This window comes from Thalassophryne amazonica, chromosome 1, assembly GCF_902500255.1.
Source record: "Thalassophryne amazonica chromosome 1, fThaAma1.1, whole genome shotgun sequence".
Taxonomy (NCBI): Eukaryota; Metazoa; Chordata; class Actinopteri; order Batrachoidiformes; family Batrachoididae; genus Thalassophryne; species Thalassophryne amazonica.
Window position 1 is genome coordinate 137,455,341 of NC_047103.1, and position 26,855 is coordinate 137,482,195.

At 41.1% G+C, this 26,855-nt stretch overlaps 1 protein-coding gene across 7 annotated transcripts in view; it reads right to left on the minus strand.

Moving 5' to 3' along the window:
- Positions 1-26,855, minus strand: part of LOC117514742 (histone demethylase UTY-like) — a 181,650-nt gene that overhangs the window by 68,091 nt on the left and 86,704 nt on the right. For 6 of the 7 annotated variants that reach the window (XM_034175316.1, XM_034175323.1, XM_034175358.1 and 3 more), the window contains 5 exons: positions 21,367-21,401; positions 14,637-14,730; positions 14,169-14,295; positions 2,989-3,087; positions 2,634-2,853 (listed from right to left, as the gene is read on the minus strand). In XM_034175316.1, the coding sequence (XP_034031207.1) occupies positions 2,634-2,853; positions 2,989-3,087; positions 14,169-14,295; positions 14,637-14,730; positions 21,367-21,401 (575 nt within the window). Of the gene's footprint in view, positions 1-2,633; positions 2,854-2,988; positions 3,088-14,168; positions 14,296-14,636; positions 14,731-21,366; positions 21,402-21,465; positions 21,678-26,855 lie in introns of those variants that run through there. The other variant, XM_034175349.1, reaches the window with a different exon arrangement.

A 26,855-nucleotide genomic window follows, 5' to 3' on the forward strand; every position in this document is an offset into this window, starting at 1 on the left:
ATTACCACTGCAGCAGCACAGTTTGGTCTCACAAATCCAAAAGCAGATTAGTGGCAGCGATCTCAGTGTGACATCACCAAGTACAGCAGCAGGCTCATTGTGCCGAAAACAATGTCAATCCCACAAGCAACTCTGAGGAAAAATGTTGGTGCTCCAGAGCGAGGCCCAGCAGCACACTTTGGCTGTCTCCGGCTCTATGTGTGGACAGTACAACGCCAATACGCATGTTCAACTCAGAGAGCCTGTTCTGAAATGTCACACCACTGTCACCAAAATGTGGCCAGTTGGTGTGATCTTTATCAGAAAGAATTATTTCCATGTTCCTCTGTCTTTGTTAAATGGTCACAGCCCAGCATGTCTGTAAGTTACAACTCTGTGTGTGTGTGTGTGTGTGTGTGTGTGTGTGTGTGTGTGTGTGTGTGTGTGTGTGTGTGTGTGTGTGTGTGTGTGTGTGTGTGTGTGTGCTTGGATCTGACTTCAATAATTTAGGATCACTTACTGGATTTTACATTTAATCCCAATTATGACAAAACTATGATAAAAGTGGGCCATGGGGAGGGGAAAAAAAAATATTTTTTTGGCAAGGGCCAAATGACGGGAGATTTTGGATCCATTCTAGTGCATTTTCAGGTTTATTAACCCACTAAAAAACTTTAAAAATGTTTTTTTTTGGGGGGGTGGGGGGGTGGGGGGTCAGGTCAAGTGTTCCACCCCAGTCTTTTCACACAACTTGTAATATGCTATCAGCCTTTAATCAAAAAACATACACTGTGGTTCAGAAAAGTACAAAGGAAATGGCAATTCAAAGAACTCAAAAATAAAAATTCTCAGTGTCAATTCAAATGGAACAATAGGAGTATTTATGTCACATTAATGCATCAAATTGTTAAACCTTCACTTCTGAGTTTTGCTAGTTTTTGGGCATCTCTGTTTTCAAATTCTTGGCCACCTTAAAATCCTTATAAATGTGTTTTTACTTCAAGATTAATTTCTGATGACTGTACATTTTTAAGTTATAAACTTTTCTTACATGAAAAAAACTTGTAATTAAAATGTTTTAATAATAATAATAAAGATTCTTTAGAAATCTTTGATGTTCATCTGTAAATTAAAGCCAACCTATCTGTTGAGATAATTTCTTGATTAACATTATAAGGACTAAAAAACATGAAAAGTAATGTGTACATTAAACAAAATGAAATATGAAACAGTGTTGTGCTATTTTCTTTGATTACTTGATAGTTTAAAAAAATTAAAAAATTTAAAAAAAAATCAAAGTTATTTAAAGTTGAGACTTTTGTTGCAGTTATGGCAGTAACGATTAAATGAATAAAAATAAAAATAAGTCTAACAATTTACGAATATAAAACATTTACTCAGCTTGACAGTGATTGATTTAACATCCTACAGTTAAAAGCTAACGTTAGTTGATAAACTTCAGCAGAGTATTAACGTCACATAACATTTTCAGTTACTAACTCACCTCAGACAAATTTTTGTGCATTGCGCGAACTCAATCTTGTGGTTGTGACTTGCAGACTTGGTTAAACTCTTGTTTGAATGCTAATGGTGTTAGCATTTTTAGCAGCTGGAAGCGTCACCCATTAGCTCCACTTAATGTATCATTACTGGAAGAAATACGCAGCTCATAACTTTTTAATGTCTACAACAAAGTAAAGTGTTACAAAAACAACCATGCAGTCCCCAAAAATATGACTTAAACTCCAAAAACAAAACAACCCTTCTTTGGAGAGTATTGGCAGCTTGCAAACCAACACGGTGCATTACTGCCACCAACTGTTTGGGTGTGGAACCGAATGAATGGATTCTGAAGTATGCTATCAAAAATAACCTGGAAATGATCAACACGTGAGTAAAAACCCAGATTTCCAGTAATTTCCTGAAAACATTCATCACTGCAAAAGCATGGGTCCTTCCACAAAGCAAGCCTCAGAAAAATGCCCTCCAAATATAGATCCATTTTGTAGCCCTCCCATATTCAGTCTCACTCAATTAAGCGCTCAGCCACAATGAACCTAAGAGGCACATTTCCATGCTTAACATCTTTTCTTCATGTCAGAAATCCAATGGCTATGCCTTCAAGTGGAAAAAAGCCAAGACTTCATGGAGTGATGTCGCATGCGTCTCACTGTTTCAAGTGGGAAGGTGGATGGGCCAGGGAGAAATTTTAAAACTTATTTTAAAAAATTAAGAAAGAGACAAATGGTCCATTTATAGCTTTTCTAGCGTAATATTTTAGGCAGCAGGTTATGTACAATCTTATGTAAAGCATAACAAACCATGTCAGTTGCACTTTAAAAAGCTTCCATTACATAAAATATGTAACATTCAATTCTAGCTATTTCCCATTTCAAATTAGCATCTATAAAGATAAACAACATAATGTCACCAATTTGTTAATTTTGTCTAAATCACAGCAAATAGCAACAGATACTGGGGAGGAATAAGGAACAGCCTCGTAATATTCTGCATAAACATGTATACCCAACTCGGTGCAGATGTGACCCAAATACATTTTGTAGTTATGGCAACGCAGAAAAAATTACTGTAGTCACTACATAGTAAAAACTGTGTCTGTGCGAAACCTTCTTTCCTATCTCATCTCCACCCACCTGCAGGCATTTGATGCGGTGGGTTAATGCGGTGGTATTCGTGCAGCCCTTGCTGCGTGTGGCATTGATGTAGCACTTGATGGCATCGTGTGGCTGGTTGCACGACTCGTACAGCGTGCCCAAATCCATCCAGGCTGCGGCGTGACTGTGGTCCAGCTGTACAGCGCAGATATAGGCCTGCAGAGCATCCATCGGCTGGTTCTGCTGCTGGTACAAAACCCTGCAAGGAGATTTTGAGGATTGTGAAGTTAGAGAACACTTTCATGGTACACAGTCTGCATTTTTTTTATCTCGCAATGTGCAGCACCGTTAAAGAAGTGTAATTGCAGCCTTAGGTGAACACAGTGTCTCTTACCCTATAGAACACCAGGTATCTGCACTGGCCTCTGATTTGTCTATGGACTGCCGATAGGAGATAAAAGCATCCTGGACCTTCCCAATACTAGAGTAGCACCTAGGAGACAGAGGCCATCAGGCTTTTTCTCCAGTCATGGAAAAATATTTGGTTAAAAGTAAATAAAAAAATAATAAGAAGAATAATGCCAACACAATGATACACAGCACATTTTAAGAATTTCAAATTTACTGTTTTTGCTTGACAACAGAATCCTTACAATAAATGGCCTCACGTGTGGCTTTGTGCCTCTGTATAAGCCACCACCAAAAACTGGAGAACAGGCTTTGTACTTTATTACGCCAATAAACCACACAACAAGCCACACAGTGAGGCAAATAAGCACTTGATCCACTAACGATTTTGCAAGTTTTCCCTCCTACAAAGAACAGAGAGGTCTGTAGTTTTTATCATAGGTACACTTCAACTGTGAGAGACAGAATCTAAAAAAAAATAAATAAATAAAAATCAGAAAATCACATTGTATGATTTTTAAATAAATAATCTGCATTTTATGGCATGAAATAAGCATTTGATCGCCTACCAACCAGCAAGAATTCTGTCGCTCACAGGCCTGTTAGTTTTTCTTTAAGAAGCCCTCCAATTCTGTACTTTCTACCTGTATTAATGGCACCTGTTTGAACTTGTTACCTGTATAAAAGACACTTGTTCACACACTCAATCAATCACACTCCAACCTATCCACCATGGCCAAGACCAAAGAGCTGTCTAAGGACACCAGGGACAAAATTGTAAAATTGTAGACCTGCACAAGGCTGTGACGGACTACAGGACAACAGGCAAGCAGCTTGGTGAGAAAGCAAAAAAAAAAAAAAAAAAAAAAAAAAAAAAAAAAAAAAAAAACTGTTGATGTAATTATTAGAAAATGGAAGAAACATAAGATGACTGTCATTCTTTCTCGGTCTGGGGCCCCATGCAAGATCTCTCCTCGTGGGGTAAGGATGATTGTGAGAAAGCCCAGAACTACACAGGAGAACCTGGTCAATGACCTAAAGAGAGCTGGGACCACAGTCACAAAGATTACATTAGTAACAGAATACGCCATGATGGTTTAAAATCCTGCAGAGCTGGTCACCTGTCTAAACTGAGTGATCAGGGGAGAAGGGCCTTAGTCAGGGCGGTGACCAAGAACCCGACAGTCACTCTGTTAGAGCTCCAGCATTCCTCTGTGAAGAGAGAAGTCCACCAATCAGGCCAGTGTGGTAGACTGACTAGATGCAAGCCACTCCTTCGTAAAAGGCATATGGTAGTCCACCTGGAATTTGCCAAAAGGCACCTGAAGGACTCTAAGACCACGAGAAGCAAAATTCTCTGGTCTGATAAGACAAAGATTCAACTCTCTGGTGTGAATACCTCGTAGGGTAAGCATGATTCTGAAAAAGCCCACAACTACACGGGAGACCCTGGTCAATGACCTGAAGAGAGCTGGGACCACAGTTGCAAAGATTGCATTAGTAACACACTACGCCATCATGGCACCTTTGGCAGCAATTCCAGCCTCAAGTCATCTTGAAAATGAAAAAAAAACATCCCCACAGCATGATGTTGCCACTGTGGTGTCATTCTTTGCCAAAGACAGATGATGTGCTAATGACAAACTTATCATGATGATATGCAAATGCCAGACGATGGTTTTGTTGTGTAGTACAGATAACAGTTAACAGATATTTAGAGGGAAATATGTTCTGTGCAAAATGTATGTTTTCTCTAAAAGGAAACTATAAGGCCAGAATTTGGATTTAAGAGTGTAACTGGAGTAAAGTACTTAATTTTTGAAGAAAATGAATATTGGATTAAAGCCATACATACTAGTGTAAAATGATAATTTGGTTTTACAGAAAATTTCTGTGACTCAGGGTTGATCTCACAGGCCTGGTGATTTTCCACTAAGTGGTCTCCTCACACCTGCATATTTCTGGAAAAAAGGTGGCATGAATAGCTGTTTTTATTGGTGTAAGATTTGTCAATTTTGGAAGGTCCACCGACTTGGCATGGAGACACTGACCCCTAAACTGTTTAAAAAGTGCCTGTAAACCTTGTGTATCCTGTAATCCTGGTGTTTTCTGTGTTACGGGGACCCTGTGATATTGCTTCCTTTTGTTGTGAAAATAAAGCTGTTGTTTTGAGACTTGATTCTCTCTGACTTTTCTGAACATCTTTAAGAAGATATTTTAAACAAATGAGCACTGCTAAAACACAGACTCGTGTCTGGTGATCAGGGAGATTGTCCTAAGTCTCTACCATCCCACCACCACGCTTCACTGTAGGGGTGGTGACAATTTTGAATTCTAGATGAATAATTTTCGAATTCTGGAAGCTCTGAAATACAATCTGGGGTTATTCAAGACAATAAACTGCAGTGAGTGCAGCACCCATTTTGGTGGGAAAAAAACCAACTTTCCTTATTCAAAATCACTCCAGTAGTATTTTGCCCTTACTATGACTAGAAAATCAGTTGGAAAGCAAAACATGATCTGGATCACAAATCACTCTGCATCCTATACAATAACTATATGAGTTCAATAAAATCACTAACTATTCTTCAAAAAAGGGGCAATACAGGTTATTCATAATATCGCTATCAAGACCATACTCACTCACTCTTAAAATCCAAATTATTAAAATTGACAGACAGTAAAATTCCAAACAGCACAGATCTTGTACAAAGCAAAAAGTGACCTTTTACCAAAAAACCTACAGAAATTGTTCACGAATCGAAAGGAGAGATATCAATTGAGAGCGAAAAAGAACTTTAAAATTAATAAAATCCGTACAAACAAGAAAAGATTCTGCATTTCATTTTGTGGGGTGAGACTGTGGAATAGTGTGGGTGAGGAGTTAAAGTGACATCCAAACATTCAGCAATTTAAAACAAACTATAAAGTGTGTGTTTTCACAGGATACAGGAATGAAGTGGGGGTGTGAGAGTCACTAGGTGTTCACAGGAAAACATCATTTTTCTTTGTCTTTTTCTAAAATTGTATTGTAACATGATTATTATTATTGCTGCTGCTGTTACTATTATTATCATGACTTAACTGTTAACTGTGTACTTTTAAAGAAGCAGGGAAGGGGTGGTATTCATGACATAACATTGGTTGTGTGATAAAAAGTTTGTACAAATAGTACATAAAAGCACACATCAAAAGTTAAAATCCATAATAATTAAAAACCATAGTAATACTAATTGCACAATTAGTATATAAAACACACAATAGTTAAGAAAAAAATATTGAAATATTATTCAATAAGTTTATATTCATCAAATTTAGACTTCTTCCCACTCCTTTCTGAACAAACTTTATATTGTCTGTTGTTTTACTTTTTAGTTATTTTTTTTTAGTTATTTACTTTTTATGACTACAATCCATAGACAGAAATAAATGAATATTACAGTTTGTAATGCATTTGACTAACGCTAACTTAAACAATGAAAATGCCACAGACATGCTAACGAGTTAGCATCATTCCCGTTTTTAAGTTATAAAATACATCCAACTTTCAGAAGACCATTAACAGGTCAGTTTAATATAAAAAAGTAAGTATTACTCACAGACATTTGCACTTTAAGGTATAGGATGGAAAAAATAAGAATTATGGTCACACTCACGGCTCATAAACCCAGACGACCCCCTTATAGAAATAGCTGCCTGGTGTAAAAAAACAAAAAAAAAAAAAAAAAAAAAAACACCTCAAGCCCCTTTCACATTGGTGTATTCGTAGAGCTGCTCATTGCAGTGTTGTGTTTCATTTAAATACACCTGAAATGCGCGTGTACTCAGCCTTTTTCAGTGTTCGTTTCATATTTGCAGCTGCGTGTGTTCGCTCACACAGTCACGTGTACCATGCCGCTATTAAACCAGTTCAGTGCTATTTTCTGCCTCTGTGGAAATGCGCTCTGTTCCGAGTCATTTAACATTATTATTATTATTATTATTATTATTATTATTATTATTATCGGGCATCGACATTAACGCTTGTCCGGGACAAGTGTAAAATGTGATTGGACAAACAATAGCTCTAAATCGTTGTCCGACTGGAAAAGTGACATTTTTTTGGTTTAAAATGTTAAAATTCTTTATTTTCATCGCTAAGAACCACCGCATTTTTGTTTATTTATTTATATCACGTCTTATCTCGCACCTCACGCGAAAATGTCTTCGGCTTTTCCCGCCACTCTCCACGCAGCGGACAATCAGAAAACATGATATCAATGTGTGCACGAGACCACTGTATGGCGCCTGTGTTCGTAGTAGAGGCTGACATTTTTTCGGGAATCCCACGGGATGGGAGTCAACTTTGCTATTCGTCACGTGATTGGGACGATACGGGATTAAAAATTCATGGGAGCAGACGGGAGCGGGAACCAAGGTTTTAGGCAGCAAGCTGTCCTGCCGTCATTTGAGTGGTCAATTTTCGAAAAAGACGCCGAAAAAATTGCGGGCGGCTTTGCTGAAAATTAAGACTGGGTCCGATCGCTGCAGCCGTGTGTGTGTGTGTGTGTGTGTGTGTGTAAGTCGGCTGGCTGCGAGGAGGGAGAGGAGGAGCACGTTGAGCGCAGAGTGAAACGCAACACACAAAAGTGTGGCGCTGCCTTTATTTCTCTCTGGACTGTTCTGACGGTACGTCCTGTTCACACCGTGTGCACGTGTCGGTGACAGTTATGCTGAAATTATGAGATGAAATAAACTGGTCAAAATTCCTTAAAATGAGAATATATGGATGAACAGAATAAAAATCACACACACGTGTGATTTAAAAAAACCTGATGTGTAGAAACTCTGCAGTGATGTTCAGAAGCAGAAATCACATAAAGCAGCTGAGAACTCTGAACCTTAACAGGCTGTTATTTTCCACAGATATTTATTTTAGATGGCTTAATGTAGTTGTTTAATGTTCAAGCACAAAACATGACTGAGGAGAAAAAAAGAGGAAATGAACTCTAATCAGAATAAAAATACAAGCTGCTGATTTTTATTTTTTAAAATTATTAGGTTGCAGCACTGCATTTCAATTATTTCAATCAATCAATCAATCAACTTTTTTCTTGTATAGCGCCAAATCACAACAAACAGTTGCCCCAAGGCGCTCCACATTGCAAGGCAAGGCCATACAATAATTATGAAACACAGTCTACGTCTAAAGCAACATAACCAAGGGATGGTCCAGGGTCACCCGATCCAGCCCTAACTATAAGCCTTAGCGAAAAGGAAAGTTTTAAGCCTAATCTTAAAAGTAGAAAGGGTATCTGTCTCCCTGATCTGAATTGGGAGCTGGTTCCACAGGAGAGGAGCCTGAAAGCTGAAGCTGATTTATTTCAAAGTAAGTTACTGCTTATTATTTTCAAAAATCACGAGTCAAATCAGTCTGCATTGTTCTGTTTTTCCTGCACGTTTGTGCATTTTTTCCATCTTTATAAGAGTTTGGTTTTTGTGTTTGTTCTGTTAAAAAGTAAAAAAAAAACAAAAAAAAAAAAACAATAAAACGTTAACACTTTTCCTTATAGCAGTTCTTTAATTTCAGAAATGGAACAGAAACAACCACAAATAAAAAAGTAGGGACTGTATGAAGATAAAAATAAAAATGTTATATTCCCAGTTTTTCCACTCACACCCACATAAGCCAAACATTCTTCCAAAGTTGTGTCTTGGTGGCTTCCCTCACTTGTCCTCTTCCAGCATGGGCATTTAGTTTTTGAGGAGAACTGCCTACCTGACAGATTTACCATAAAGTACTAAACTGTATTTCTGAATGATTGATGTAAATAAAATCTAAGAAATATTTAGTGAGTTGGAAATGTTCATGTATTCCTCCTCCGACATTTCAAAAGAAGTACGACAGGTTTTTATTAAGTGACAAGTCAGAGCAAAGTATATGTGATAAATATTTAATTTGAATCTCAGTCACGGGTTGTCCAGACAACCATCTTTTCCTATAGGAAAAGTAAACTGCCAGGGTTACTTGTCCTATGGACAAGTACACTAAAAAGCTTAATGTCTATGCCTTTTTTTTTTTTTGTCTTGGTGGATCACGTTCATTGTGTCCAGATGCTGCTGAGTCTGGCTGTGGTAAAGGCTGCCCTGAACCAAACACTGTGACTCAAACTCCGATCAGGTCCGCTGATTTGATCAGACCTGATCGATCAGGGCGTTTGATGAGCGCACCGACATGCAGCGAGTGCGCTTTTATTTTAAAGTCAAAGGTTCGATCAGACACAGAGAGAGAGAGAGGGAGAGCGCATGCGCAAGAGAGAGAGTGAGCGACCGACCTGCTGTTTCTGGATTTCTGAGTTGAGGTTCGATTCCCTGTTCTGATCACACACAGGTGCTGTGGGCTGTGTGATCATGTTTTCAGCTGATTCACGCACTCAGTTTTTGGATGTGTACCGAAGCGCAGTGTTGCACAGACTTGCATGCAGTAACGCTGTGCTGCGCAGACCTGCTTAAAACTGTGTTCAGCACTCTACGCCGAAGAAAATTAAACATTTTTAATTCCTTCCGTCCTAAGCGCGTAGCCCTCAACATACTCCTGTGTAGAGAGCAAAAACGCGACGTAGAGCTGCTAAAAGTGGGCATAGAGCTGCTCAACTCAGCGTAGATGATACACTGCAATGAGCAGCTCTACGAATACGCCAATGTGAAAGAGGCTTCAGCAATGAAAATTCAACAATGAACGCTACTGATCACTGATCTCAAAAATGACCCAGATTACAGACAGACACAAAGATGGATTTGATGCACTGGAAAAAGTCATAAGACATTATTTCCAGGAGTTAATGGGCTTTATTAACATGCCACAATCGTGAGAGAACTGGAGGAGGTGAAAAGTAGAGCTGCTTCTGGCGGCCGCACGCGTGACCTACAGTGAGAAGTCAAAGGTGGACATGTCCTCCTGCTGGCGATCGGTCCGTTAATGGACTTTATTAATGTGCCACAATCGTGACAGAACTGGAGGAGGTGCGAAGCAAAGCAGAGTTGCTTCTGGTGCCGCGCACGTAACCTGCCATGAGAAGTGAACGGTGCAGATGTCCTCCTGCTGGCAGTGCATGAAGAGTGAACATGTCCTCTGAACGTGGAAGCTTGGCTTGCCTCTTCTTCTGTGGTTTCGAAGCTTCACTCCCAGCAAAGTCCAGCAGGATGAATAAACTCTATCAATCCAAGTATGTACTGATAAAGGATTTTTCTGGCGTGTAGAATTTCGGAGGCTTGATGTACATTAGCGCAGTCTTGTGTAGATTACAAACAGTTGTGTAAGACTTGCTTAAAAACTGCGTACTTTCAGCGTCCAGTACTCTATGCTGAAAAAAATTAAACATGTTTAACTTTAAACATGTTTAACTTTTTGCATCTACCTCGCATAGCCCTCAGCATACTGCTGCATAGAGGAGCAAAAACTGGGCATAATGGTATTTAACTTGGCGTCATCAGTACACAGCAATACGCAACTCTACATTGGCCCCGGTGTGAAAGGGGCTCAACATGCACTGTCAACTGAGGGACTTTATATGTAAACAGGTGTGTGCCTTTCCAAATCATGTCCAATCAACTGAATTTACCATAAGTGGACTTTAATTAAGCTGTAGAAAAATACGTTTTGAGCTTCATGGGAAAAGCTGTGAATAGATAATATGCAAGTGACGCCATGGATCAAGTAATATGTGCTTATGCACCCATATTGGACGGCAACTTCCGCACTGTACGAACGGCAAATGATTTAACCTTATATTTAGCAGGTCTGTTCTTTCGCCTTATTTACGACTGTCTACACAAATTACAGCAACATGGTGTTTCATTGCTGTGCATATGATTCCATGAGCCTTGCAAACGGTACATTTTTATTGTTTTTCTGCTAATAAAGAGAGGTGTGGCTGCCATAACAAGACAGGTTTGGCACTGGACCCAGGCCCCAAACAATCTATGGGGAATCCTGAATCAGGACCTGTCTCATTTAATGACCAGGTCAAAACATCCTCTGAAAAAAATAAATGCCTGCTTTACTTTTTTCTTTTTTTTTTGCCAGCTTGCACTCGGCCGAGACGGACGCACTTTTCTCTCCTCCCTCCCTCCTTATCTTTCCTGTGGCATGTTGTCTGTGAGGCTGCAGCTTTGCTCTTCTGGAAAACAACAAAAATGGATCTGTTAAAGTGGTCTTTGAACGCAATTGACACTATTTTTTCTACAAGACATTCGGGGGCGGAGGACCCGACCTGTCCTGCCGGGACGCATGTGATGGGTTACGTGATGAACTCGTGGGGGAGATGGCAGGTCATGTGCCTTTACATGCTTTCTGTGGAGGACATCGAAGATGTGTATATATTTGGCTTGGTGGTGACCGGCTTTCTACTGTGTGGACCGGGCATGGCGCTGGTTTACCGGAAAATCAAGAAAGTGGAGGCAGCTTTGATTGGGCCGTCCAGACTGCCCTACATGATTGATTCGATTGGGAAGGCAGTGGCTGCGCAGTCGGCGGGTGTTAACCACACGCTAGAAAACATCTCGGGCAGGATTGCAGCTCTGGAAACCTGCTTTGACCGTCTGTAAAGACCACATTCTACATTCAGATGCATTGAGAGTCACTCTGTTCTCAGAACTGTGGAATCCTTCAGGCGTCTGCTAATCTGGATATTCATTTGGCCTCCCAAAAACACAGCTGCACTCCAAGGCCGCTGTGATAAAAAACCTCCTCAAGAAGATCAACACTTAAGCCTCGCTCCCCTGGTCATCCCCCTCCCTTCAGCTTCTCCAGCTCTGACGCTGACTGTGGACAGTGGACTGCTCAGGGCTGAGCCCCTCCCCCTCCATGATTGTCGGACAAGGCCGTTGACGGCGCCTAATAGGCTGCCTCCGGAGTGTTCTGATAAACTGGACCTTCAAATCTCGGTTGTCGTCCTGCGTCTGTCTGTGTGATTATTGTTTTTCTGTGCTGATGGGGTTTTTTTTTCCTCATTGCTGCTGTGTAACGCAGCGGCTATGAGGGTTTTTTTCTCTCCTTTTTTCTGCTCAAAATCGATAAAACTGGTGAAATTCTCGAGGGCAATACTGTATGGACCAATGTTGATTCTATGTAATTCTCTAAATACCTCTTTTGGTGTTCAGGATCAAGCCCTTTTGCTATATCGTACAGATTAGCTTGGTCGTCCACGAACAACCCAGCGTCGGCCATGCTGTGATGTACACAGAGTTCGCCGTCCAATATGGCTGCATACCCGAAACCGCGTGCTGTGTGTGACAAATTTTAATAATCTTGCAAAGATCTCCAAAAAACTTTTATCCCATTGTCATTATGTATTGTATGTACAATTGACAAGGTTTTGTCTATATTATCAATATATATTATCAAATATTAACTTCTTTAATGCCTTTACTTTGATGTACCCTCTGTGATCGTGTCTTTGATTCTGTTCTCTATTTTTCATATATACATGTATGCATGTGTGAGTTCATGTACCATTATTCTTTTAAATAATTACTCATTGTCAAAGCAATCATATCATATACACTGAACTGTTCGAGTAATCATTAAAACTGCCACACGAGAAAGTGAGCAGATGATCTTGGCTTAGTCAGTGTGCAGACTGTTTTGCTAGAGTTATGTTTTTGCTAAGCGCAGATGTGCATCTTTAATTAACGGTTCAGCCTTGAGGGAAGAGCAGGGTGACCGGAACACTGGTTCAGCACTGGACATTATTATGGGAAGCCTAGGAGTCTGAGGGCTCAAAGCCATAACAGTTTTCATATCAACGTGAGACCAGACTTTGTGTCTTTCCATTGTTTTGTGATATTGTCACTCCTATATGCTTGTATGTAACTATATTCAATAAAAAGGAGAAGCAAATGGGCAGGGCCTTCAGAGCAGATGACAGTTCTTGACAAAGGGACTCGCTCATTTGTTCTCTCCTGATCAGGAAAAGAAATTCAGTGCCTCCTGCGTGATCGTTTTCTGTGTGTGTAAACTGAGTTGTTCTTTCCAGGTCCAACTCTGACAACAATTTTGAGGAAAAATATGAATTTCACCCATTTTACAATTAAGGCTGTAACATAAAACGTGGAAAAAGTGAAGCGCTGTGAATACTTTCTGGATGAAGGGTATCTGAGGAAGTGGGGTGAATCAGCTTGCCCAGTTTCCGTGGACTCAAACTGGAGCAAACTACGTTAATAAAAATAATAGAACACCCCCCACGCCCACCCCCAATCTTAGAAGTCTCTCTAAGCTTTATCAGTATTACTGTATTGTTCCACTTAAATATCTCCTAAATTATTGATATAACTCATAATACCATTATACTGCCCAGCCCTAATCAAAGCAGATTGGCAAACAAGTAGCAGAGATACGCACGCTGCAGTTTAATAAGTATGGGCATGGTTAAGACGCAGTCAACTGTTATCTTCTTGGGTGTGCAACCAGACAGCTCTGGTCCCTGAGTTAAAGATCTTTGCAAGCATCTTTCCTGACACAGAGAGCTGTGTAATACTCCTCTATTTGTGATAATGTAGTCAGTCCAGACAACAACAAATACAACAAAGGTTTCTTCCACTCAGTTGGGATAAGACCCATCCCCTAGATGGAAACAGCTTGCATTAACACTAAGAGGCCAGAACCTTCACCCCCCCCCCCCCCCCCCCCCAAGTACGAGTTCAGCTCAAAAACCACAGGTCTCTAGACATAGCTAGCTCATTTTAGCAGCAAATGTTTTCTAAAAACACTTCCATCTATTTTGTCAAAACATTGCTCTGAAACATTAAAAGCCTAAATTTGTTCTTCTCCGTCCATTTGTGGGAAATTTTCAGGAGGACTTTGCCCTACAGTGCATTGAAATGCAGTCTTTTATACATGCTCAGTTGTTATTAAACACTGCAAGAACTATGGACTAACCTGCAAGTACATAATGCATCATTTGTTTTACTGTCAGTTGTGACTTTCCATTTTTAAACACTAATGTATTGCAGCTGTAATCAGTAATCAAGTTTTATATATCATAATTAATTTACGAAGCACTATAGTGGCATTAACATTTTAGACACTGCAGTAAGGTGAACGTGGAGACTGCATATTAAAAGCAAATATTTTAATGCTTTAGAAAATGATCACAATCTGGCAGTGTGCTGGTGGGTACAGGATACCTGCCAAGGAAGTACCAGGACTGTCCAGAATTGGGATCAGCCTCCAGAGATTTCTGCAGACACTGAATGGCATAGCTGTCCCTGCTGGCTCTGTCCCCGAGCTGTTCCACTGTGTGATGCATCCAGCCTGGATGGGGATGGAGGAACAATTCTGAATTATTTTTGAAATGCCTAACATCTTGCACATTCTTGCTGAGAATTTTCTTGTTGGTCTGAAGGTCCACAAAGCACCCACAAAATGCCCCTAAAGATACCAACTGACCCAGAATTAAAAGAATTCCAACATTTAAATTGTACATTTTGAGGGAAAACATGAAACTTTGAAAACCCACAGCCCAAAATTATATTTGATCTTAACCCCCACCTCCAACAACTTCAAGATTCTCTCAGAATATGTCTCCACAGAACTCCCAAGAAGGATTTACAAGACAACATGCCATAGTTATATTAGTCAGTGCATTAGCTTACCTAGCTGCTGCAGGGTAGTGGCCTTCACCTGTGCAGGAAGATCATCCGTCTGCAGAAGGTTCTCATAAGCCTCTTTGGCAGCTCGGTATCTCTTCTGCATTAAAATATTGTGGAAAATTTTCACATTAATAACAGCATCAATGTAGCTGAGACAGTCGGGTTACACAGCAAAACTAGCATATAATGGATTCAGGTGGACCAACGAATTATAAATGTAAAATGGACAAAATCTGCACTTACGAGGTCTATTAGATAATAAACCGACCCTTTTTTTTTTTAACTATATGGATTTGAATGACGTGCGATTACACCAATCATGCTTGAACCCTCGTGCGCATGCTTGAGTTTTTTCACGCGTGTCGGTGACGTCATTTCCCTCTGGGCAGGCCTCGAGTGAGATGTGGTCCCAACCCTCTCGGCTGAATTCCTTTGTTTCACACGCTGCTCGAGACGGCGCGCGTTGCTTTATCAACATTTTTTCTGGACCTGTGAGGAATATCCGAGTGGACACTATTCGAGAAATTAAGCTGGTTTTCGGTGAAAAGTTTAACGGCTGATGAGAGATTATGGGGTGTTTCTGTCGCTGTAAGGACTTCCCACAGAGCAGGACGTCGTGCAGCGCTTCCAGGCGCCGTTGTCGGCCTGTTTCGACCTGAAAACATCCTAATTTAAGGCTTAATTCGCCCAGGACATCGTGAGAGAACAGAGAAGATTCAGAAGAGGCCGGCATGAGGACTTTATGCGGACATTCCACTGTTTAAGGACATTTTTTAATGAAAGACGTGCGCGCAAATTCGCCGAGTCGTTTCCGTGACGACTCGGCAAATCTGTGTGCGCCGCGACAGGAAAAACACCTCCGTGTTGAAAACCATTTGTAAAATTCAGGCGGCTTTTGATGGCTTTCAACAAGTGAGTAACTGAGAAATTGTTTAACAGCTTGGGCATGTTCCAACTTGCCCATTAAGGTTTCCAACAGAGGTGTTTTTCCTATCGCGACCCCCTGCAGTCGGGTCCGGCCCGACATGCGACTCTGCCCGCACGTTCTTTCATTACAAAATGTCCGTTAACAATGGAATGTCCGAATAAACTCCTCATGCCGACTTCTTCTGAAAGTTCTCTGTTCTCTGACGACTTCCTGGATCAACAGAGCCTGAAATGTGGAAGTTTTCAACTTGAAACAGTGACACGCTGCCGCCTCGAAGCGCAGATCGCCGTCAGGCGCCGTGGGCCATCCTTACGGCGACACTACCAGACCAAAATCTCTCATCAGCCGTTAAAATTTTTACCGAAAACCAGCTGAATTTATAGAATGGTGTCCACTCAGTTGTGCCTTACAGTTTTGAAAAAATTTTGATCAAACAAAGCAGCAGTCTCTGAGCCATTCCTAAACAATGAAAAAACGACGAGAGGGTGGGCGACTCCTCACTCAAAAACTGCCCACAGGCGAATGACGTAACCGACAGGTGTGAAAAAACTCTTGCATGCCCACAAGGGTTCAAGCATGTCTGATGTAATCACACGTGATTCAAATCCATATGGTTTTTGAAAAAAATAATAAGGTCGGATACTTTTCTAATAGACCTCGTAGTATGTATGTAATGGATTAGTTACAGCCAGGACGTGCCAAAAGATTTACGGGGAATCCCCAGCACCAATTAAGCTTACGCTTTTCCTTGATTAAACGCCTGACCTTGAATAGGGGCCTGCCTCATTTAACCGGGTCAAAATTCCATTTGAAAAAAAAAAATAAAATAAACACCTGCTTTAAATCAGCACTAAACATTATGTGCATTAAAAACATTACATTTGGTCAAGTCACTCTTTATTCTGATTCAGCTATGGAGTGGTACCTTAAAATCCTAAAGCCTGATTTATGCTTCTACAACTCTGTAACCCGTGGCCATGCAATGACACTGACGTGCGCGTGATCCTATTAAAGTTCTCTGTCATGTCTTCATGCAATTTGCAGCAAGAACAGTGGCTTTTTCTGGATTAAACTGTTCATCAACAAGCTCAATCATCAACCTCCAAACCAACGGTATGGTACGTACTATTTCCTACATGAATTGTGAGTCATTTTAGTCTTCTTCCGACGTGTTGAAGTTTGGGGACTTTTCTGCTAAATGTATTTGATCCATGATTGAAATGTAATCAGCGTGCAGACTGCAAAAACTATTAAAATATGATGGGAGAGGAAGAAGTGAAACCGGAAAAGTGAAAAAACACATTGTCATTTAGAAGGTGCACGTCACCGTGGTTTTGCAGCCACGCAGAGGGCTCTGAACTACTATAGTGGTTGTGTTTGATTCGTCACACACAGGGATATGTGTGAAACCTAACACCATGTTACAGTGAAGGCAGCAAGCAGCAGTTTATTAATAACACAGAAGGAGAGAGATGGACTGCCAACTCTCATCTCGGGGGCTGAGGCTGTGCTGCACATGCGCGAGAGGAGTTTGGGTTCTTCACTTCCAGTCTTTTGCCCTGCAGCCAGCGCTTCGTTCAAAGGTATTATAAACTCAAACTTCAATACTCTGCTGTGAATCGATGATTTCAAACATTACAAAATAAAGTTAAAGGTTATGATCAATTAATCTGAATAATTTACAGAGCCTTACTTTTTTAGCTGCCCTGATTATCGCTCACAAAGTCACGCTGCTCTCAAAATAAAAAATGCTTCATCAGTGCCAAACTGTTATTGCTGCGAAGGTTTGGACACAACCGATTAGGTTGAACGATCAAGATATAAACCACATATCCCAAACATCGTGAACTATTCAGCTAAAATATATCTTATATAAAATATAGATCTTGCAGTGAATTAGTAACAAAGCAAGTTTTAAAAGACAGTTAAAGGTAAGTTTATTCGGTCAGCTAAGGGAAGAGGATCACGCTACCTTTTTATTTATTGTTATTTTGTAGTGTGATTTCTGGTCCAAAAGATGAGCTTATCTTCTAGTCCATTATTTTCCTGACATGCCCAGCTCTCCACAATTTCCCGGATGCTCACTCAACTAAAAAGCCACCGAAAGCCGTCTGAATCTTCTGAATGGTGGAAGACCTAACGCCACAACATGTCCCGTGAGACTTCCAACACGGACTTGCTTTTGTTCTACGCCATTGCGGCTTCGTCCCGACGTGCGAATGCCTCCGCACATCTTTCATTATAAAATCTCCTGTAACAGTGGAATCCGACGAAAAATGGCTGATGTCCACCTTTTCTGCCATTTCTCTGGTAGTCACACGACGTCCCGGATCAACACAGCCTTCACTTTGGAAATGACCTGGTCATTTCAGCCTGTCGATGGCCGCTCGAAGCGCGGCGCACCCTCAGCCGCTGTGGGCTGTCTTTAATCCGGTTGTAATGCTCCTTAATCTGTGTGATGCCCATAGGATTTTCACCGAAAGCCATCTGAATTTTCCGAATGGTTTCCACCTGGCTGTCTCACACAGTTTCTTGAAAAATTTGATGCAGCGCTGCTCCAGCTGTTCAGACATTTTCCTGACAATGAAAATCCGACGAGGGGGCTGGACCAGTGCTCACTCAAAACCTGCCCACAGGCGAACGACGCAACCGACAGGTGTGAAAAAACTCACGCATGCACACGAAGGTTCAAGCTTGGCTGATGCAAGTGCACAAGATTCAAATCCATATAGTTTTTGCAAAAAATAAAAAGGTCCAATACTTTTCTAACAGACCTCGTATTCACCTTTCTGTGTTTATATTGATTTACAAAATTACCTCAATCAATTCTGTAAATACTGATGATTTTTGGTTTTCTCTAAGTACACTCAACAAAAATATAAACGCAACACTTTTGGTTTTGCTCCCATTTTGTATGAGATGAACTCAAGGATTTAAAACTTTTTCCACATACACAATATCACCATTTCCCTCAAATATTGTTCACAAACCAGTCTAAATCTGTGATAGTGAGCATTTCTCCTTTGCTGAGATAATCCATCCCACCTCACAGGTGTGCCATACCAAGATGCTGATTAGACACCATGACTAGTGCACAGGTGTGCCTTAGACTGTCCACAATAAAAGGCCACTCTGAAAGGTGCAGTTTTGTTTTACTGGGGGGATACCAGTCAGTATCTGGTGTGACCACCATTTGCCTCATGCAGTGCAACACATCTCTTTCGCATAGAGTTGATCAGGTTGTCAATTGTGGCCTGTGGAATGTTGGTCCACTCCTCTTCAATGGCTGTGCGAAGTTGCTGGATATTGGCAGGAACTGGTACACGCTGTCGTATACGCCGGTCCAGAGCATCCCAAACATGCTCAATGGGTGACATGTCCGGTGAGTATGCCGGCCATTTTCAGCTTCCAAGAATTGTGTACAGATCCTTGCAACATGGGGCCGTGCATTATCCTGCTGCAACATGAGGTGATGTTCTTGGATGTACGGCACAACAATGGGCCTCAGTATCTCGTCACGGTATCTCTGTGCATTCAAAATGCCATCAATAAAATGCACCTGTGTTCTTCGTCCATAACAGACGCCTGCCCATACCATAACCCCACCGCCACCATGGGCCACTCGATTCACAACATTGACATCAGAAAACCGCTCACCCACACGACGCCACACACGCTGTCTGCCATCTGCCCTGGACAGTGTGAACCGGGATTCATCCATGAAGAGAACACCTCTTCAACGTGCCAAACGCCAGCGAATGTGAGCATCTGCCCACTCAAGTCGGTTACGACGACGAACTGGAGTCAGGTCGAGACCCAGATGAGGACAACGAGCATGCAGATGAGCTTCCCTAAGACGGTTTCTGACAGTTTGTGCAGAAATTCTTTGGTTATGCAAACTGATTGTTTCAGCAGCTGTCCGAGTGGCTGGTCTCAGACAATCTTGGAGGTGAACATGCTGGATGTGGAGGTCCTGGGCTGGTGTGGTTACACGTGGTCTGCGGTTGTGAGGCTGGTTGGATGTACTGCCAAATTCTCTGAAACGCCTTTGGAGATGGCTTATGGTAGAGAAATGAACATTCAATACACAAGCAACAGCTCTGGTTGACATTCCTGCTGTCAGCATGCCAATTGCACACTCCCTCAAATCTTGCGACATCTGTGGCATTGTGCTGTGTGATAAAACTGCACCTTTCAGAGTGGCCTTTTATTGTGGGCAGTCTAAGGCACACCTGTGCACTAATCATGGTGTCTAATCAGCATCTTGATATGGCACACCTGTGAGGTGGGATGGATTATCTCAGCAAAGGAGAAGTGCTCACTATCACAGATTTAGACTGGTTTGTGAACAATATTTGAGGGAAATGGTGATATTGTGTATGTGGAAAAAGTTTTAGATCTTTGAGTTCATCTCATACAAAATGGGAGCAAAACCAAAAGTGTTGCGTTTATATTTTTGTTGTGTACTATTTTATTTGAGGGAACAAGGCTGTCCATGTTACCAGACTGAGAACAAATAAGTTTTGTCATGAATATGATTTAAAAAAATAAGAACTTCATTCAAGCTACACTATGAACATACATCAAGGGGATAACTTGTTGAAGCCACGGCAGAAAACACAGGAAGTGTCCTTTACAAGCGCATATGGTGTTATTGCTGGCAGATGAACAGAAGCGAATTACCCCAACTCTCGCAGGTGAATGGCTGAAATCTCGGGGTAGCAAGCTCATAAACAGAACTCAATGGAACGAGATCTTTAGTTGGCATTCCAGTTTCTCTTTTTCTGTTAATTGTCTGCCTGAATTACCCCCTGCTTCATTTAGGTGCTGTGTCTGAGGGCGGTTTGAAGAAAATAAACGGCCAGGCATCTAATCACAGAAATATGGTACCCACTTTCCTCGAATTGGCGAGTGTCAGTGCTGAATTTCATTTCGTACCTCCTTTACTGGACACATCCAGGCTTCTCTGTCCGGTATACGCGCAGAGTTTTTAAAATGGAAATGCACTATGATGGGACGGGATGTTTTGTCCTATGTGAACAAAAATCCGTTATAAAAAAATCTGGTGTATATCAAGTTTAGAGCATAGACAACTATAGAAAAAAAAGGGACTTTTGCTTTTGTCCGGTGAGTGCAAATATGCGGTTTATACGGCGAAGGTTACAGCAGGGTTTACTGTACATAATGTCACAAAAGTGAAATTGAAGCCATGGGTCATCCTTGTTGGTTATTGTCCATTTTCCCATTTCTTTAATGTACGACATAATGTACCAGGAATGGATATCATTATAGTAAAGCCAAAAAAATCTTGTCACATTTGTGCTGCACATAACTTCAGGCTAACTGCAGTGTTGTGATCTGACACAGCACAGTAACACATTAGTCTAGAAGCACTGTTCCCCCAGAAACAGCTACTGTATCTTTCGACGGAAAGCAGCATGAGGAAAGATCACCCGCATACAAAAGAGGGGAAGAGACTTTCTAGTTTCCGTGGTAACCCAGCAAAGGGATGAGTATAATCTCTCATCCCCTCCCACACACTACCCACTCATACTCTGCTCCCACTCAAATTTGTCACCACCCAGTGCCCCCCCACCCACCTAACTCATAAAAAAATAAATAAAAATAGGGCGAGCCCCTCCACTCAGAATCCCTGTGATTGGTGTTACAATAACAGGCTCAGTGGCTGCAGCCTTTGATTTTTAAGTTAAATTAGAATCTAGCAATAAATAAATCAAGACATGCTTTTTGCCCTTGAGATGGAACAAAATTTAAGCATAGGTCAAATTAAGAGTGAGCACTTACCTGAATCTCATATAAGTGAGCAATATGGAACTGAACTGTAAATTGAAACAGAAAAAAATGCATTACCTGGTTATCAGGCATTTAATAAAGATTTCTCACCTTCTCTCAGTTAGTCCTCCTCATAGTCTTTTTACGTCTTTGAAAAGTAGCACTTCGGTGTAAGTAAGTGGAAATTAAGAGACTTCAGGTTGCTGGCCTATGTTAACAGAGCAGATAGGTAGCTGAGATCCTGGCAGCACCTTCCTTTGTCTGAAGCGCTGCAGTGTCTGATCTAAGCTGCCTGAGTGACTCTCAGCAGATGGAGAGAGAGGGGGGGGGGGGGGGGGGGACAGGGGCTGCCTTTGCTCGGTATGTGGATGTGTGCATGTGTAAAAGAGTGAGGGGGGACACAAAGCGCGAATAGCAGACTGCGAGAGTCTGAGCAGAAATGGATACTGCTGTCTCCAAGGTAACAGGAAGTGGGGCGATAGAGACGGCAGCTGCATATTAAATGAAGCCAGAATTCTACCCCGACTGAACCCTGGCAGAAAACCAACAAAGTATTTTGTGCAGAAAGTGAACACAATCAGGTGTGCTTCCCTGCTCATAGGTTTTGACCAATTTGTGAACAGCTTTGTTTAATGCCATGCAATCATGCCATCAGAAGTCAATAACAAACTGATTAGATTTCTTTTTGATGCGACAAAGTAAGATGGAAAGATCAAGACAGTGACAGACAGAGGGATAAGGTTGGAAACCTACAGCCTTATTCCAAAATGGAGTAAATTTATTTTCCCCTCAAAATTCTACCCACAACACCCCATAATGACAACATGCAAATTTTTTTTATTTTTTTATTTTTTGGGGGGGGGCTAATTTATTAAAAAATAAAAAATGAAGAAATCACATGTACATAAGTATTTACACCCTTTGCTCAATACTTTGTTGATGCACCTTTGGCAGCAATTGCAGCCTCCAGTTTGCTTGAATAAGATCCTACAAGCTTGGTGCACCTATCTTTGGGAAGTTTTCCTCTCTGCAGCACCTCTGAAGCTCCATCAGGTTAGATGGGGAGCATCAGCGCACGGCCATTTTCAAATCTCTCCAGAGATGTTCAAACGGATTCAGGGCTCTGGCTGGGCCACTCAAGGACATCCACAGAGATGTCTTGAAGCCACTCCTTTGATTTCTTGGCTGTGTGATTAGGGCCATTGTCTTGCTAAAAGATGAACAGTCGGTCATCCCACTGAGGTCAAGTGCACTCTAGAGCAGGTCTCTGTACATTGTTGCATTCATCTTTCCCCCAATCCTGACCAATCTCCCATTTCCTGCCGCTGAAAAACATCCCCACAGCATGATGCTGCCACCACCATGCTTCACTGTAGGGATGGTGTCTGGTTTCCTCCAAACATGACACTTGGAATTCATGCCAAAGAGTTCAATCTTTGTCTCATCAAACCAGAGAATTTTGTTTCTCATGGTCTGAGTCGTCCTACGTGTGCCTCTTAGCCATGGGTGGCCAAGTTCGGTCCTCGAGAGCCACATTCCTGACACTCTTAGTTGTCTCCCTGCTCCAATACACCTGAATCCAATGAAAGACTCATTGAAAGTCTGCTAACGAGTCTTTCATTGGATTCAGGTGCGTTGGAGCAGGGAGACAACTAAGAGTGTCAGGAATGTGGCTCTCGAGGACCGAACTTGGCCACCCCTGCTCTTGGCAAACTCCGGGCAGGCTGTCATGTGTCTTTTACTAAGTACTGCCTTTCGTCTGGCCACTAACATGCAGGCCTGACTAGTGGATTGCTGCAGAGATGGTTGTCCTTCTGGAAGGTTCTCCTCTCTCCAAAGAGGAATGCTGGAGCTCTGACAGAGTAACTGCGGGGTTCTTGCTCACCTCCCTACCTAAAGGCCCTTCTCCTATGATTGCTTAATTTCGATAGGCGGCCAGCTCTGGCAAGAGTCCCATTGCATGTGACCTTCTTCCATTTACGCATGAAGGAGGCCACTGAGCTCACTGGGACCTTCAAAGCAGCAGACCCTTCCCCAGATATGTGTCTCTAGGCAATCCTGTCTCAGAGGTCTACAGACAATTCCTTTGACTTCATGCTGACATGCACAGTCAACTGTAGAGCCTTATATGTAGGTAGGTGTGTGCCTTTCCAAATCACGTCCAATCAACTGAATTTACCACAGGTGGACTCCAATTAAGCTGTAGAAACATCCTAAGAATAATCAGCGGAAACAGGATGGCACAGTGGCTCCAATTGCAGTTCCTCTCAAATATTTGAGCTTCTTACAATGTCTTTGAAACAAAGATACCTGATGGTGTATTCTCGTTTTCACTGCTTGTATCCACAACCTTGTTTTTCAGTCATTACCCCAAAGCTCGTGACCATAGGGGAGGACAGGAGCATAAATCGACTGGCAAATGGAGAGCCTCACATTCAGACCCAGCCTTTTCTTCACTCTGACAAGTCTGATATAGAGGACCTCAGGCGCAGCAGTCAGTCAGTCTGTCAATCTCAAGCTCCATCGTCCCCCCCCACATGAACAAGACCCAGAGATACTTGAAATCCTCCACTTGGGAGAGCAACTCTCCCCTGACCCAGAGAGGACAATTCACCCTTTTCTTTTGGAACAGAGAACTATGGTCTCAAGTTTGGAAGTGCTGACCCTCAACCCAGTTGCTTCACACTTGTTTTCAAACATGCCCAGTGCGCACTGGATGTCACTGTCTGATGAGGCCAATAGAACCACATCATTTGCAAAATGTGCAGATGCAATTCTAATCAAACTGGACACCCTCAATCCCTGACTGCACCTTGAAATCCTGTCCATGAAAATCACAAACAGGATTGGAGACAGCTTGGCAGAGTCCAGCATATGCTGGAAACAGATCTGACTAATGCCAAGAATGAAACTGCAGCTCCTACTTTGGTCTTACAGAAACAAATCATGCGATGCAGTGGACATGGCACCCCATACTCTCACAGTGCCCCCACACCTCAGAGCACCCAGTCGTATGCCTTTTTCATGTCTCCACAATATGTGGACTGGATGGGCATACTCTCAAATTTCCTCTAATATCCCTGAGAAGGCAAAGAGTTGGTGTATCATTCATTCCATGATGAGAACACGCACTACTCCTCCTGAAGCTGATCAACTATTTTCTCCCTAGCATCCTGGCATAGGCTTCCTGAGAAAGCTTATGCCAAATGTGATTCTTCTGTAATTGGAACACACTCTACATATTAAGAAAGACAGGCTTTTAGACTTCTTGCTGGAAACAGTCTGGATGGTTCTTTTAATTTTAATTCAGATTACAGGGCATCCATTTCTTCCAAATAAAGATCTGGAATCAGGGCAGCTGGTCCCGACAGGGTGCTAGGGCACCACACCCTCAAAATATTTGGAAAAGGAAATCTACTACAACAGAATAAAAATAAAACAAATTATGATTTACTCAGAGTCAGCGTTTGCAAGTGCCTGTCAGTATGTATTTAACTGTGTTTCACAACTTCATTTCAGTTTTTTTTAATGAAATTTCAGTTACCCAGAGTAAAGACCACTCCCTGGTTTATATATATATATATATATATATATATATATATATATATATATATATATATATATATATATATATATATATATAGTTGATCATATAAAAGCCAATGGAAGGTTGTCAATTTTTCACAGTCATATCACCTAAGGCGCCAGTTTGTTAGGTAAACTTAGTGAAAAGTAATGTAACTTCAGAAAATCTCCCTTCATGAAACAAGATGTATGCCCTGAAAAAAATTAATAAGTCAATACCCCCTGCTGTCACTGTCTGGAATACTGACCACAGTACAGATTTCCACTGTGTGATGGTCCAACCCACATGCCTCCAAGGCCAGAATAATTGGTGCAGCTTCTGGACAAGGTTAACATTCAATTTCTGAAATAGCACCAACCACAACATAAATCACGACAAGGTGCTTCATCCCTCAGAAAGCACATTGGCAAATTAGTAACAAATTAACAAATAAAACAAAGCACAACAAAGAATTGTCAAACATGCAAGACAGACAAGATGTACCGAAGCATCCAATTACTTATAAAGTCCCGTGGTCGTATTAACCAATTGTCCAAACAATCAAGCAGGAAAGATCATAACCCATGAAGCAGAACATGAAGTGGGATCATCATCGAGTTCACATTTTTTATCCTTGAGGTTACACTGTATGTCCCAAAAAATAAGGATTCTTTTTTGTACAGTAAAGATTTAAATGGTATTTGTGAATGTAATTCCATATTGCAGTGCTGACAAACGTTTCTCAAAATAATCCCTTGACCATGTGGTTATATCAGCTATTGATAAATGAGTTCTTGATGCATTGGCGTCTGAGGGATCCTAGATCACAAGTGCTCAGCTTAGATTTGCACTCTTGCCCTTTAAGCATTAAAATTCCTCCAGACTCCTTGAATTGTTTAACATTACTGTCCATAGTTAAAGGGAGAAATAAGATAATTCCTTCCCATCTTTCTTTGAGAAACATTGTTTTTAAACAAGATACAATTTTCTCAAGCATTTGTAAAAAAAAAAACAAAAAAAAAAACAGACTTGCCCAACTTTGCTCCTCCAAATCATGATTATAAACACCTGTTGATATCAGTTTCAAAAGAACCTTTTTTTTTTATTAAATAAACCTTAGCACAAGTCTTAAATTGTCCCGTTGTAACAGTATATCCCCCCCTAGATATCCTAGGATATCTTACCCCAGCCCCTGACAGGCAAAATTCCTACAGGGCAGCACTGATTAACCCAAACCTTGATAAGGCCCAATCAGGATAGAGCAACCTTTAAACTCTATATTTCATGGATGTTTCATGGTCCCAGATGAAGCAGTTTGATTGATGGTGAACGATACTGATATTCTTTCTGTATGTATCTATAGTTATCTAAATTAGTTATATTTCCTATTCTGAAGTATCTTTAAATCCCCTTCCAAATATAGACCTGATTGACAACCTGAAATATGTGATGGAAATTACTCCAATTTACTTATGTATAAAATATCCAGTTTATGTATAGAACACACAATACCATACCACACCATCTTTATTTATAAAGCACTTTACTACAACCCAAGCTGACCTAATGTGCTGTACACTAAAACATACAGTTAAAACATTAAGACATATTTAAACAAGTTAATAAATAAATATAGCACACGCGCGCGCACACACACACACACACACAAAATAGTATGCAAAGAAACATAATAAAAATGAGGGGTCTGTAATGTCTGCCACATTTCTCAAATCTCTTTTCTACAAACTAGGTCATAAATATAAAGAGTGGCAGATAGGAATCAACAAAATAATAAAAATATAGCATGAAATTGACAAATGATTATTTGAAAGTGTGACTCTCACTGGATGAGCAGATAGGCAGGGCAAAGAATTAATAAAGATGTGTTCAAATAATTTTTATCCACTAAATATTACAGCAAAGTGGTTTCAAGTTT